Source organism: Triturus cristatus, chromosome 3_2 (genome assembly GCF_964204655.1).
Source record: "Triturus cristatus chromosome 3_2, aTriCri1.1, whole genome shotgun sequence".
NCBI classification, from domain to species: Eukaryota; Metazoa; Chordata; class Amphibia; order Caudata; family Salamandridae; genus Triturus; species Triturus cristatus.
Window position 1 is genome coordinate 980,016,047 of NC_140584.1, and position 14,797 is coordinate 980,030,843.

The 14,797-nt window shown below is 48.0% G+C and overlaps 1 protein-coding gene across 3 annotated transcripts in view; it reads right to left on the reverse strand.

Annotated features, from left to right (window-relative positions):
* Positions 1–14,797, reverse strand: part of CAMKK1 (calcium/calmodulin dependent protein kinase kinase 1) — a 1,170,789-nt gene that overhangs the window by 685,548 nt on the left and 470,444 nt on the right. For all 3 annotated transcript variants that reach the window (XM_085649569.1, XM_085649570.1, XM_085649571.1), the window contains one exon: positions 11,521–11,568. In XM_085649569.1, the coding sequence (XP_085505695.1) occupies positions 11,521–11,568 (48 nt within the window). The remainder of the gene's footprint in view (positions 1–11,520; positions 11,569–14,797) is intronic.

Genomic DNA, 14,797 nt, shown 5'->3' on the forward strand with positions numbered 1-14,797 from the left:
CCTCTTTTGGATGGTAAAGACCTCATGACAAGGACGTCCAAAAGCAATTGTTCCACCATGCCGTGCATGCACCTCTGCTGGTGCCCTAGAAATACTGGACTGCAGTAAAACAGCGCACTGTAGAAATACTATAACGTTTGTAAATATATTGATGGCAGTCGTATGGTTCTACACTGGCCCTCTGAATTAGCCTTGGCATCCACCACAGTCTGCATGCATTTATCAACATGTCCTGATGACCACAGAATGATCCTATGCATAGTGTCATAAAACTGTGAGATCATATATTAATTAACAGGAAGTTATTCAGTAAATATTCTATCATTGTATTTGTTCCATCCTCAACCAATAGATGCAGCAAGCAGACTCTGCCTTGAAGCTGCACTCAAAAAGACATCTGCTAAGGACTACAGTATGAAAGAATGTTCCAACAATGCAGCACAAGCCCTAGAGGCAGAAACTCAGCCATAGTGGAAAAAGACCAGCGAGAAGGGAAGTTGACAGTCTGGTGTTTCTGAAGTGTAATGTAAGACCAGACACCTGCCAACAGTTTGCTATGGAGCTCGGCGTTCCTGGTGTTCTGTGTTTGGAAAGCCATTGTTTGCCATCTTTTTGTTCTTTTCAAGATGTGAGGGATCTTTGCTGGTTCTGCACAGCTTCAGTGTATTTCACAAGGAGAAAAGGCGCTCAGGTTCTGCATGTTGTTCAATGCTAGCTTGCCAAATCATTACACCCGGAGTGAATGCATGCCGGACTCGCCATATGTCCTTTTGGTAATGCAGGTGTTGTTGAATCTTAATGTTGATACTGAGACTCATCTCTCGTGGCGAGGCTATTCTATTTTACGGCTTAAAAAGCGTACTATGGATATTGATTTTTCTTTCAAAAGATAAAACATTGTCTAAATCCTTTAAAAACTAGGATTGTATTACAGAGGTGAACTAATCTTGAGAAACTAAATTACTAATTGATGGTCATGTACACAAACTCTGATTTTCTTATTTTGAACTCCGGATGTGCCAACATTCATCATGATTATTTAGCAGTAACAGGGGAGTAGGAAACAGAGAGATATTATTACTTTGACATTTGCCACACGGTTGAGTAACACGCTTCATGCTTTATACAGGGGTGGTAGCAGGTCCACGTGCCAGCTCCCCCGCACTGTTGTTGCGCCTAATCTGCTGTGTGTCAGTAACACGGTACTTAACTGCATTGCCTTGTTCTGCCACTGTTGTAGCCTTTGCTGTAGCACTGTTTCCTGTGCCACCTTTTCATTATTTTGTTATTGTGTATCCCTTAGCCAGTGCGTGTCTTGTTCTGCCACTGTTGTAACATTTGTGTAACAGTTATTTCTTCTGATTCCCTTTTCATTATTTTGTTATTGTGTTTCCCTTAGCATATGCTTGTTATAGTTTTTTTAGCACTATTTTCCCGCCGCTGCTCATTTTGCCGCCGTTTTTTCTGCCCGCTTCTTGCCTGCAGTAAGTTGCGCCCACCGCCCAGGACCCACTTAATGGAGGTCACAGCGCGACGCCATTGAGCAGGTCCTCGTGCCAGCTCCCCCGCTGCTGCTGGTCTCGCTTCCAGCCCTGCTGTTGCTCCTCATTTGCTGTTTGTGAGTTCCGCAGTATTTAACTACATTGCCCTGCTATGCCAGTGTTGTAACTTTCATTGTAACATTGTTTCTTTTGCCACCTGTTCGTAATTTTGTTACTGTGCTTCCCTTAGCCTGTTGCTCGATTTGTTCTGCCACTGTTTGTAGTGTCCTGAGAAATGGGGCACTAGGACCCCGAGGAGGGCAGAGGGCAGGAGAGGTCACCGGACACCAGTTCCGGTCAAGGGGTGAGGGGCAGACCACAGGAAGCAAGGGACGAGGCAGGACGTGCAGCATGCTGGCTGCAGATACACAACGATACAATAAAGAATAGAAGCTGACCTGGCTGTGTGGTGGTTATTGCTGAGACGCGACGCGACAACTGGCGACGAGGCGGGATCGAAATCCACGCGTCGCGGCGACTGTCGGAGCCCACCCGGTCGCGGAACAAAATTCGGAGCCAGGAGCCCACCCTGGTCCGAAGCGCCAGCAGAAGAAAACATCGTTGCGGGAGCCCACCCCGGCGCTGCTAACAGAAGTAAGAGCAGCGCGTTAGTGAAACTGAAGGAAAGATCAAGATCCCTCCCGTGCGTGAGCTTTAACGAACTCTCGCGAGAGGAGGCGGCCATCTTAAAGTCAGGCGAATTGAGCCAATCAGCGCCCGAGATAGACGGCGGCCATTTTGAAGGGTCAGGCAAAGTCCCGAACAGCGCGAAATAGCGCGAGAGTGCGGCGGCCATCTTGGAGTCAGGCGAATTGGGCCAATAGGAGCACAGGAAGGCCGGGAGGCCATTTTAGAGTCAGGCAAAAAAGGAAAATAGACGAAAAACGGTCCAAATAAGGAGAAAACGATAAGAAAAAGGTGCCAAAGAAAGAAAAAAGCACCAGAAGAACAAGAAGGAAGAAGAAAGAAGGAAATAAGTACATAAATAAAACAAAGAGAGGGGACGAACAGCAAGACAAGGGACAACAGGCACCAGACACGCCAGACATATGGAGACAGCAGAGAGAGGCTCGTCGGAAGAGTCGGATGAACAGACGACGGCTGGGAGAGAAGCACGGCTATACCTCATGTCCGACACACCCAAAGAAGGAAGACAGCAGGAACACATCCAGCTGATGGAGAAACAGCAAATAAAAAAGACGGCCACAGTAGACATCGACGTCGGGCGCCACAGAACAAAATTTGTGCTAGACAGTGGTGCCACATGCAACATAATGTGCATGTCCGAGTACGTGAAAATGAGAACAAGGCCAACGCTATCGCCATCAACAGTAGATGTGTTCACGTGGGGATCAAAGACACCAGTAGAAAACATGGGCAAGTTCACTGAGACGCTAACATATCAGGACGTGACGCTACAGGAAGAAATACATGTGCTGAAAGGGGACATCCCAGCGCCCTGCCTGCTGAGTAACGTGACGGCACAAGTCATGGGGCTGTTGGCGATGACGTACCACATGACAGAAAAAGAAAACATACTGCAAGAATATCAAGAAATACTGCAGGGACTGGGGAAGCTAAAAGACAAACAGGTCACCCTACACATAAATGAGGCGGTGAGACCAGTGGCACAGCATCACAGGAGAGTGCCGATTCACCTACAACCGCAAGTGGAGGAAGAAATAAACAACCTACTGCAGCAAGACATAATTGAGCCTGCAGACGGGCCAACACCGTGGGTATCACCGATTGTGGCAGTCCCGAAGAAAAATACTTCCAAAATAAGGATCTGTGTGGACATGAGAATACCGAACACTGCAATATCGAGGGAACGTCATCCAGGACCTCATCTGAACGACATGATCAGCAGGCTGACAGGGGCGTGCCGATTCTCAAAGCTAGATCTATGCAAAGGGTATCACCAACTAGAGCTGGACCCACAGTCGAGGTACATAACAACATTCTCCACACACCTAGGACTATTCAGATACAAACGGCTCAGTTTTGGTATCTCGTCAGCGGCCGAAATATTTCAGGAGACAATAAGACAGGTGATACGACCAGTACACAACAGTTTCAATTACAGTGACGACATCCTAGTGTTTGGGAAATCGGACGGAGAACATGACAGCGCCTTAAGGCAAGTGTGCAAACAACTAAAGCAGGCTGGACTAACACTAAATGGAGAGAAGTGCGAGCTAGGGAGAACAGAACTGATTTTCTTCGGACACATATTCTCGGAAAAAGGGATGAGGCCTGATCCCAGCAAAGTGGAAACGCTAAAGAAGACAAAGCCACCGTCAGATGTGGCAGAAATAAGGTCATTCCTAGGCCTGGCAAGCTACTGTGCCCGATACATACAAGACTTTGCCACAGTGAGCACGCCGCTGAGAGAGCTAACGAAACAGGGCCAGAAATTTGTCTGGTCTCAAGAATGCAATGAGTCGTTCGAAGAGATAAGGAAGGCTGTGATGACGGTGGAGCACCTCGCATACTTCGACCCTCGGCTCTGCACCGAGCTGACGGTTGATGCCAGCCCAGTGGGGTTGGGTGCAATATTAGCACAACACCTGCCGGGAAAGGAGTCACCAAGGAAGATTGTCTCATACGCCAGCAAAAGCTTGACAGACATCGAGAAGGCGTACTCCCAGCCGGAGAAAGAAAGCTTGGCGGTGGTATGGGCATGCGAGCATTACCACATGTTTGTGTACGGAAAGCCATTCACCATCATCACAGACCACCAAGCACTAGTAACAATTTACGGCAACCCAGCAGCAAAGATGCCGCCTCGCATTGAGCGCTGGGGCATCAGACTAATGGACTACGACTTCAAAATTATACACAAACCTGGGAAAGAGCAGAATCCAGCCGACTACATGTCACGGCATCCGCTGCCACATGCAGAAAAAAAGGCCTCAATGGCCGAGGAATACTTAAACTTCGTGCTAAAGCAAAGCACGCCGGCACCAGTAACTCTCACAGAGATAGAGAGAGAAACGGAAAGAGATGACACACTCCGAGCGGCCAGAGAAACGACGAGACAGCAAAGATGGAGACATATAAACAACAACTGCACATGGAAGGGAGGAGTACAAAAGGAGGAGATGCTGGCCCTACAGAAAATAAGTGGGGAGCTCTCGGAGACAAACAGCGGAATCGTAATGAGGGGCACCAGGATAGTCATTCCAAGTTCACTACGACGCCAAGTGGTCAGCATTGCACACGAGTCACACAGGGGCATTGTGGCGACAAAAAAACTGCTGAGAGAAAAGGTCTGGTTCCCGGGGTTAGATCGTCTAGTCGAAGATACGATCGCGGCCTGTCACCTCTGTCAAACGACGGGTCCGCCTGCAAGAAAAGAACCACTGCAAATGTCGGAACTACCAAGAGCAGTATGGACAACAATGGCCGCTGATTTCTTTGGACCTCTAGACGCGGGAACTTACCTACTGGTCATAATGGATGAATACTCCAGATTCCCGATTGTGCGATCAGTCTCCTCAACGTCAGCAGCCGCAACGCTACCTGTTCTAGACGACATATTCGCAGCCTGGGGCTCGCCGGAGACGTTGAAAACGGATAATGGCCCTCCGTTCTCAGGAGAGGAATTCCGAAGGTTCATGGCTTACCTCGGAATACAGCACAGAAAGGTAACACCACTATGGCCGCAAGCAAACGGCATGGTCGAAAGATTTATGGGAAACATCAAGAAGGCAGTTCAGAGGGCGAAACTGTCGCAGATTTCCCTAGGCCAAGCACTATGCCAAATGCTGAGGGACTACAGAAACACGCCTCATGGATCGACAGGGAAATGCCCGGCGGAGTTAGTACTAGGTAGGACAAGCAGAACAAGGCTGCCGCAGATAGAAGGACCGGCCGCGCCGGGGCACGAAGGCGTGGCAGCAAAAGATGAGGCAGCCAAGAAGAGAATGAAGGAATATGCTGATGGAAGACGACATGCCATCAAATCACACCTCCATGAAGGAGATACTGTCATTGTACGACAGAGACAACAACGGAAGTCGGACAGTGCATTCGCCCAAGACCCATTGACGATAACACAAGTGAAAGGAACAATGATAACAGCAGAGTCAGACAGCAGGCGAATAACAAGGAACAGCTCACACTTCAAAGGCTTGAAAGAAGAAAAAGAGGAAGAGCACGTGACAGGCACCGAAGGGATAACAACAACAAGGGAGTGCAATGGAGCAGGTGTCGCAGAAGCAACAAGGCCAAAGGAGGGCCAAGGACAGGTGGAGAGGCCAAGAAGAGACATTGTGAGACCGAAGAGACTAATAGAAGAAATGTGAAATGCCGCTCTAGGCAGCATCTCACGGGTCACATCAGTCGACAGTTCACATCCTGCAACTGACTACAAAAGAGACTGTCCCATTTTATTACTAACGAATGCTACTGTCGTAATGCCTTTGTGACAAAGGGGGGAGATGTAGTGTCCTGAGAAATGGGGCACTAGGACCCCGAGGAGGGCAGAGGGCAGGAGAGGTCACCGGACACCAGTTCCGGTCAAGGGGTGAGGGGCAGACCACAGGAAGCAAGGGACGAGGCAGGACGTGCAGCATGCTGGCTGCAGATACACAACGATACAATAAAGAATAGAAGCTGACCTGGCTGTGTGGTGGTTATTGCTGAGACGCGACGCGACACTGTTGTACCATTAGTGTAACATTTGTTTCTTTTGCCACTTTTTTTCATTATTTTGTTATTCTGTGTTTCCCTGAGCCTTTACTTGTTGTTGGTTTGTGACCGCAATTTTCCCACCGCCGATCCCCCGCCTGTTTTGCCGCTGTTTTTTCTGTCCACATCCGTCCCACTTCCCGACTCCATTTAGCCCCGCCCACTGCCCTGGACCTACTTAATGAGGGCCGCAGTGCAGCTGCGCAGCAGACGCATGCAGTGGGAGCACCGCTGGGACACCAAAGGTGCACCAAAACAATCCAAACTGCACTCCTCCGCGCATGGACCGCACCCAGCGCCAGAAACCCTGGCTCTGTCGCCACCCGAAAATACATCGCCACCGAGCACCAAACCCTGGATCCTGGACTCTACAACAACAACTGCTGCAGCAGCTCTCCTCAATTCATGGTCAGACCTTTCACCTGCCAGCACTGCGCCTTCTCCTGCAACACAGAATCTCTATCACGCATTGCGAGCACCACCACACCTACCACAACCTCCCCATACTTTCTCCACTGCCTCCTGCTCAACGCACAATCTCTCTACAAGCACGCTACCGAGATTTTGGGCACCATCATGTCCCTCACCCCAGGTGCCATTTTCCTCACTGAGAGCTGGCTCAACCCCACATCTGTGCCTGACATCACCTCAGCTACACCAGACGGCAACAAGATTATACAAAGAGACTGCATCAACAAGCACAGAGGTGAAATCGCCATCATCCGCAAGGAAACCATTCAATGCACAATCACAGCAGACAACGTCACCCCTATCATGGAACACCACAACTTCCAACTCCGAACCAACAGCAAAACCACCATCAGAGGCACCCTTTCCTGTGGACCTCCCGGACCTCACCCCAGTTTGTGAATTCATCGCTATGCTTGCCATCGACTCAAGAAGCTACATCTTCCTCAGAGACCTCAATTTTCCCCTCAACAACAGCAACAACTGCCAACCTCCTCGAAAGCATGAGCAACATTGCCCCCACCCAACTTGTAACAAACCCCACACACATTGCAGGAAACATACTCAACCCCATTTTCACGGCCAGCGACAGAGTCAAGAACAGCCATGTGACCGAGCTCAACTGGAAGGACCACGCTGTCATCTACTTCATTGTCTAGGGATTCCCCCATCATCGCCCCCAAGCCTCCCAGCACTCCACATGCCAGCTGGAAAAAAGGACCCATAGAGCCAGTGGACCGACGCCCTCAACACCTCCCAATTTCACAACGCAACCAACCTCGAACGTGTGGTCTAGAACTTCTCCACCTGGATCACGATCTGCACTGCCAGCCCTCAGCAAACCCGCCAAGAGGTCTTCTAAACACTGTGGAATTAAGCACCGGCAAATGACTCAAAAGGAAATGGCGCACCAGCATGGAGCCCACAGATAGAAGCCCATTCAAAACAGCCCTCAATCAATACCACCAACTTCTGAAAAAGACCTGGCCGGCCGCATCGAAGCAAGCTACAACCACAGCAAGGAACACTTCAACATCGTCAGAGAGTTCGCCAGCCCCTAAGCCACCGAAAGCATCATCAGCCCTCACAGATACTCTGCGACACCCTGCCATTCTTCCTCCACGACAAGATCTCCACCATATAACAGAAACTTTTAAGCCCAAACCACCAACATCCTGAGCCATTTCGCGCCCACAAATAAGGAACACAACCACCGGCTCACCACCTGGGACCGGCTTACCACGCAAGACACTCCAGCAATCATGGTCTCCATCCACTCAGAAGCACACATGGACCCTGCCCCACCACATCTTCAACCTCAGGAGTAAGTTGATCAGCAGGGAGGTTACCGCCATTTTCAATGCATCCATCACCACGGCCACCTTCTCCGAAGAAAGGAAGTATGCAGAAGTTAAGCCCCTACTCAAGAAACCCTCCGCCGACCCCAACAAACTCAAGAACTACAGCCCCACCTCTCTGCTGCCCTTTCCCACCAAAGTCCCCGAGAAGGCTATCAACTTCCAACTCACAGAACACCTGGAGAACAACAATCTTCTGGACTCTTCTCAAACAGGATTGCACACCAACCACAGCATCGAAACCGCCCTGAATTTGGCCAGAGACACCAAATTCCTCCGGGACCCAGGAAAAGTGGCAGCCCTGATCCCCCTCAACCTCTCAGCAACGTTTGTCATAGTATAACACCACACCCTGATCAAATGACTTCAGAGCATTGGAATCTAAGGAGACACACTCAAGGGGATCGCCTCCTTCCTGACCTGTAAAACCAAGACAATTCACATCCCTCCCCTCCCCTCGGAACCCAAGAACACTATCTACAGCATCCCTCAAGATTTGTCCCTCAGCCCTTTCCTATTCAACACATTCATGACCCTCTTGGCCAACACTGTCAGATCTCACAGATTGAACTTCATTTCTTACACCAATGATACCCAACTCATCCTCTCACTGTCAGAAGATCCCTCCACCACGCTGATCAATGTCTGCAGGTGCAAGATGACCATCGCAGACTGGATGAGAGACAACTGCCTAAAACTCAACACAGACAAACGCAAAGTGCTGATCTTCAGGAACAGAACCTCCCACTGAAATGATTCCTGGTGACCTACCAAGCTAGAACCATCACCCACCCCGACTTACCATGCCCATAACCTTGGCATCATCCTGAACAGTAAGCTCACCATGAAAAGAAAGAGCAAAGCAGCTTCATCACCTACTTCCTCACCCTCCACATTCTCTGCAAGATCTTACAGTGGCTCCCCGTCGACACCAGAAGGACCATCACACAAGCACTTGTCACCATCTGATTGAGTAAATCACTCTACATAGGAATCACCTCACTCCTCCTCAAGAGACTGCAAACTATATAGAAATCATCGGCCAGACTCATTCTAGACCTCCGTAAATGGACTCACATCACCTTCTACCTCAAGAAACTCTACTGACTCTCCGTTCAGAAGAGATGCCAGTCCAAGATGTTGATCCACACGGTCAAGGCTCTCCATAACCAGGGACCAGCTTACATCAACCACCAACTGAATTACCACCTTCCCTCCAGACAACTGCACTCTGCCTTCCTCTGCCTCACCCATAACCCCCATATCTACTGCAGCAACAGTGGGGAACATTCCTTCTCCTTCCTCATTGCGAAATCCTTAAACAACCTCCTTCTTCACCTCTGGACCTCATCCTCCCTGCTGGAATTCGGAAAAGGCCTTGTTATTCGACTGACCCCCTATAGCAGCACTCCCAGCACCTGGATACCCTCACGGGTGATTAGCCATGCTATACAAATCTTGATTGATTGATTGATTGATTACTGGGTAGTTAGAGTAACAGAATGTCAGATCTCTTTTGGGGTCCAAAACGCGGCTCAATTTAATCTTGTCTGTCTGCGTCAAGAAGCTGGAATACTGCCGAGAGGACTGACCTTAGCACCGATGCTCCATCAGCATAGTTCTGTCCAGCCCCATTCCACATGTAAGTGGGGATTTGGAGAAGGGATCTGCTCCTGCTCCTTGTCTTTCAATGGCCCTTTCCCCACTCCTTTCAATCATCTGCCTTAGAACTGGGATGAAGGAATTTATGGCAGTAAGAATGGAAGGGGTTTCAGTTTCTCTGAGTGGGGAGAATGGATTAAAGGGAAAGTTGAGAGCAGGAGTGTCCCAGTCTCATACATGTCGCCTTACTCCTGAGACACAAAGTACAGGATTGAAATGAAAAGGCTTTCTCTCCTAGTTCCCACCTCTCGAGTGCCAACTTTGTGCCTGAGGGGGAAACAGTGGAATGAATGGTGGAGGGGATCACCCAGCCTCTCTTAGCTTCCCTCTAGCAAACGCTTTGTAGGGAGTTGAAAGCAGGAAAATAAGGGTGAAAGGAGTGGTCACTGCCCAAATGCCCTCTTCCCACTGCCCGCTCCTGAGCCCTTCTATATGGAGGAGAAGAAAGAAAAGTAAGGCACAAAAATAGCAGACAGGAGACAAGAAGCTCACATAGTTGAAGTGAAAGGAGCATAGAGGCTCAGAGGCCAGACAGACAATACAGGCAAAGAGGAGAGGTCGAGTGGAAAGAGACAGGTAAAGAGGTGAACACTAGGGAGTGAAGAGAGTCCCAAAAGTAAGAGGTAGAGGAAGAAGCGACATTGCGATATTGAAAAGAAAAAATCATTAAAAGAGGCCTAGAGTTAGGAAAAGAAATATGGTTAAAAGTAGGAGTCATAGAGAATGATGGCACAGAGGTGAAAGACAGAGCAAGTAGAATGGCACAGAGATGGCAGAAAGAGAAGAGCGACAGAGGTGGAATACGAAGAGAAGATGTGTACAGATGAGAAACAGAGAAAATAGAAACAAGCAGGTAAGAGACAGACAGACGAGAAGGAGAGATGTGAAATACAGGATAGAAGATACACACATGTGGCACAGACAGAGGCACTGAGCTGTGAATGAGCACATGTGTGTAATTACAATGGGATTGTGCAGATCTACCTGACTTGAGATTTCCTGCCAGAACAGACTTGTATCGATGCTGTAACCAGTCTGAATTCTGCTGTTTTTCTTCCAAGGATATTGAAGCTTGCATCCATTGTGGAAAAGGAGTTTGCCTGCTGGAGCTCTTAGGGTCTGTGGCTTGCAGAGGTGCATATAAATGCAGAAGACAAAGCTGACCACAGTGGCATTACCATTTGACTGGAGTGCTGAAATAATGAAGTAGATTGGACTATTTTGTAATGAGCAAGCTGTTCCTACACTGACAGGGTACCATGTCTGATGTGGAAAAATAAGTGCCAGTGGCCCCCACTTGCAACCCCCTGCTCCAATTAAGCACTGGTTGAACCCACCATCATGTATAAAGGGGCTTTTTCGAACAGGCATGTATATTTCACAAAAAGGTCCCCCGTGTTTGACTAGGTTTCAAAATTTCTTATTGTTTTCTCTTTGTCTGTCTAGTCACTCTGACACACTAATAAAGTTTGACGTGATGTCCTCACACACCTGCCAGGTCTCATGCTTTATGATTGGACAACCCACACTCTCCAAAACCATGGTTTGAGGGTGAGCGGGCCTAACCCCCGGGGTCAAGGTGGCACTTTTCTAACCGAGGATCCATAAAACAAATTAAAAATTGATGTATGTACTACACACAGTATTTTAAAACAGATGCTGCTATGAATGGGAATCCAATGAAGTCTCAGTAAGAACACCAAAAGTAAATCACATCTTTATTTAAGACTGTTGCTGTTATAACACTTGATTTTTAATGTTTATATGCAAGAAACAGATGGAAAGAAGTTACATACCTTGCCAATTTCACTCTGTAATTTGTATTGGTTTAGCTGTACACAGTCCTACAGGGAAACAAAAGAAGATGTAAATTACCATATGTTACCGTTGTTAGGCAGTATGAATGCAGCAAATGAATCCAATGTGTATTCAACATCACTATGATAAAGTGCACAAAAATGTGAAAAAATAACTATGATTTAAAAATGAGAGCAAATTTGTTGCCCTGCACTACATTATCGCAAAGCTCATTTAAATATACAGGTGACAATCTGCCACCATAAATGGGTGAAAGTGTAGCATCAGTACTGTTAAAAGTAGGTGGGCTTGAAGGAGCTCAGCCACAAAGCCTAACTACACTTCCAGAAGCTTGTTATACATTTCTGCTTGTGCAATGCGTGAAGCAAAGGTAGCTTGGGACCTAAATCCAGACTTTTGGAGGTTTAGTGACCACATCTTAGATTTTGCCTGCCACATAAAGACTTCTCAATCCAGATTCCGTGCCAACCACAGCATCAAGACTTCCTTGATCGCCGCAACCAACAACATCAGAAGCCTCTTTGACCACGTTGAAACAGCTGCATTGATCCTCCTCGACTCTAAGCAGCATTTGATGGCATATCCCACCACACCCTTATCAGAAGACTCCACAACATCAGTGTCCAGGGAGATGTACTTAAATGGATCGCATCCTTCCTCACAGGACGCACCTAGAGAATTCTCCTACTGGCCTCCACTTCCGAGCCCAAAAGCATCATCTTTGGTGCCCCCCCCAAGGATCTTCTCTCAGTCTCTCCTTGTTCAACACATACTTCACACCACTGGTCAACATCGTCCGAACCCACAGGCTCAACATAATCTCCTACACAGATGACACACAACTCATTCTCTCTTTCACAGAAGACCCTGCCACCACCAGAACAAGCTTCCAAAATACCAGGACAAGCGTTGTCGACTGGCTGAGGACCAATTGCCTGAAGCTCAACACGGACAAGATGATAGTGCTGAACTTTGTGAAGAATACCTCATTGTGGAACGACACCTGGTGGCCCCCCAAACTTGGATCCTCACCTGCCCCCACTGACCACGCTGGCAAACTCAGCATCATCCTGGAAAGTGATCTCACCAAGAAACACCAGGTAAATGCAGTGTCCTCCCCCTGCTTCCATACCCTCTGCATGCTTCAAAAGATCTTCAAATGGATACCCATCAACAACAGGAAAACGGTCACGCCCTCGTCATCAGCTGGCTGGTCTACTGAAATGCTCTTTATGCTGGTACCCCAACCCAACTCCTCAAGAAACTCCAGACCATACAGAATGCAGCAGCCAGACTCATCTTCCACCTCCCCAAATGGACCTGCATCATCCCCCACCTCAGGAACCTCAACTGGCTCCCTATCCAGAGGAGATGGCAATTCAAAAAACAGACTCCCGCCTATAAAGTCCTCCACTACCAGGGCACAGCTTACTTCAACCACCGCCTGAACTTCCACCACCCTGCCAGTCAGCTGCGCTCTGCCTCCTTTGCCCTCATGCACATTCCCAGCGTTCACTGAAGCCATGATGGCGGTCGTTCCTTTTCCTACCTTAACACCAAGACCTGGAACGACCCTCCCTCCATCTGCAAACTTTGTGGACTTCAGAAAGGGACCCAAGACCTTGCTCTTCAACTAGAGTTGAGTGAGACCTCAGTGCCTAGATACCCCTGGGGTGAATAGCTGCGCTCTATAAATACTGTCTGATTGATTGACTTCCTAATTTAAAGGAAAGCATATTTTAATCAGCCACGACTATTGGCTCGTAGATTTCCGCCAATTCTGTGATTATCAGGGCATACTAGATGCATGGTTTGCAATAGTTATTTAATAGTTGGCTAATATTCCAGGTTTAGGCCTAACTCAGATTTAATGATTACAGAACTCCAGCCACAGAAGTAGCTTCTTCACACCTCTTCAAGGGTCCCAACAGGGGGAGCTGCACTTGGTAATGCTATTCAAGGGCTGATTAAAGTACACAGCAGCTGAACTTTACTGGAGTGGGCCTGAAGGCCAGGAGGCACCCTTCTAGTGAAACATGCACTACTCTACTGATTGGTGCTTGGAGTCTCAGCTAGAATCAGCTTGCCCAAGCTGGGCTCTCTCTGTGGCAGAGCTCTCCATTAGTGTTTATTCTTCTGCAGTCCATTTGCAGCGCAATAGGATTTGTGACGTCTTAAAAATAATAAGAATACCCGGCTGGGCTCTAGGATGCTACATGAAGCAGTGGCTAGAGCAGTGAGCTTCCTACACTAATGTATTTTCAGTACTTCAGGGTCCACGTTGTATTAAGTTAACCTCCCTCGGCAGAACCTTAATAGTGGCACAAAGCTCGTTCGCAAACTAGCACAATTTCGCACAGATTATTTTCCTTTTTTAATATGTTGCTTCCAAACCCTTCGTTATGTTCATACCTATTTCTAAGGACAGGCAACTTGGACTTGGGTCAGTTTGGTGCCAGCGTTTCAAGACTATCCCCATTGACCCAAAATTTTAGGGCCTCCACATTTGATCCAAATATAAACTCTAATGCCCGGTATCGATTATTTTTGTCTTGCATTTGTAGAGCACTAATACACACTGACAACAAGCCCTAAAGGTTATTAATGGTTATTAATCGCAGTAGACATTAATCCACCTGAAGAGGTTTTCATAACCAGCCGCGGCCGCTGCAGGTAAGAGGAGATTTCGAGAGACAGCCACGAGGGAAAATTAACTATTTATTTAATTCTACCTCGTGGTCATCTCTCGAAATCCCCCCCAGCCGGCCCCTCCACCTCAACGCTCTTACTTGCAGTGGCCTCGACTGTTCGTAACAATGTAGAGATTCCAGGCATCTTTGTGCCGCCGCCATCTTCCTTCAAAGGCTGTGCTGAGATCACAAAGATTCTTTCTGGCAAACATTGATAACAGCAACAAAACAATTATATCTTTTGAGAAATCTTCCACTCCCCAAGCCACTACGTTCGCCAAGTCCTTTAGGGAATGTATTAATTGTGGACAGGCGGCTCTTCTGCTAGGGGCACAGACTAAATTACTCCATCCCCTTCGCGGAGGTCCGCCCACCACATTTATAAATGACTGCCAAGCAGATTTTCATTTATAGTGAATTGTCCAGAACCGCTGCCACAGCAGTTCCTGCCAATGCATTTCAATGGTTAATACAGGGCTGAGTCATGCTGACTTAGCCCTGCATTAAACATGTTTCTTATTTATTTAAAAATTGAAAATCCCCAAAATGGATTTTCTTTTTGAAA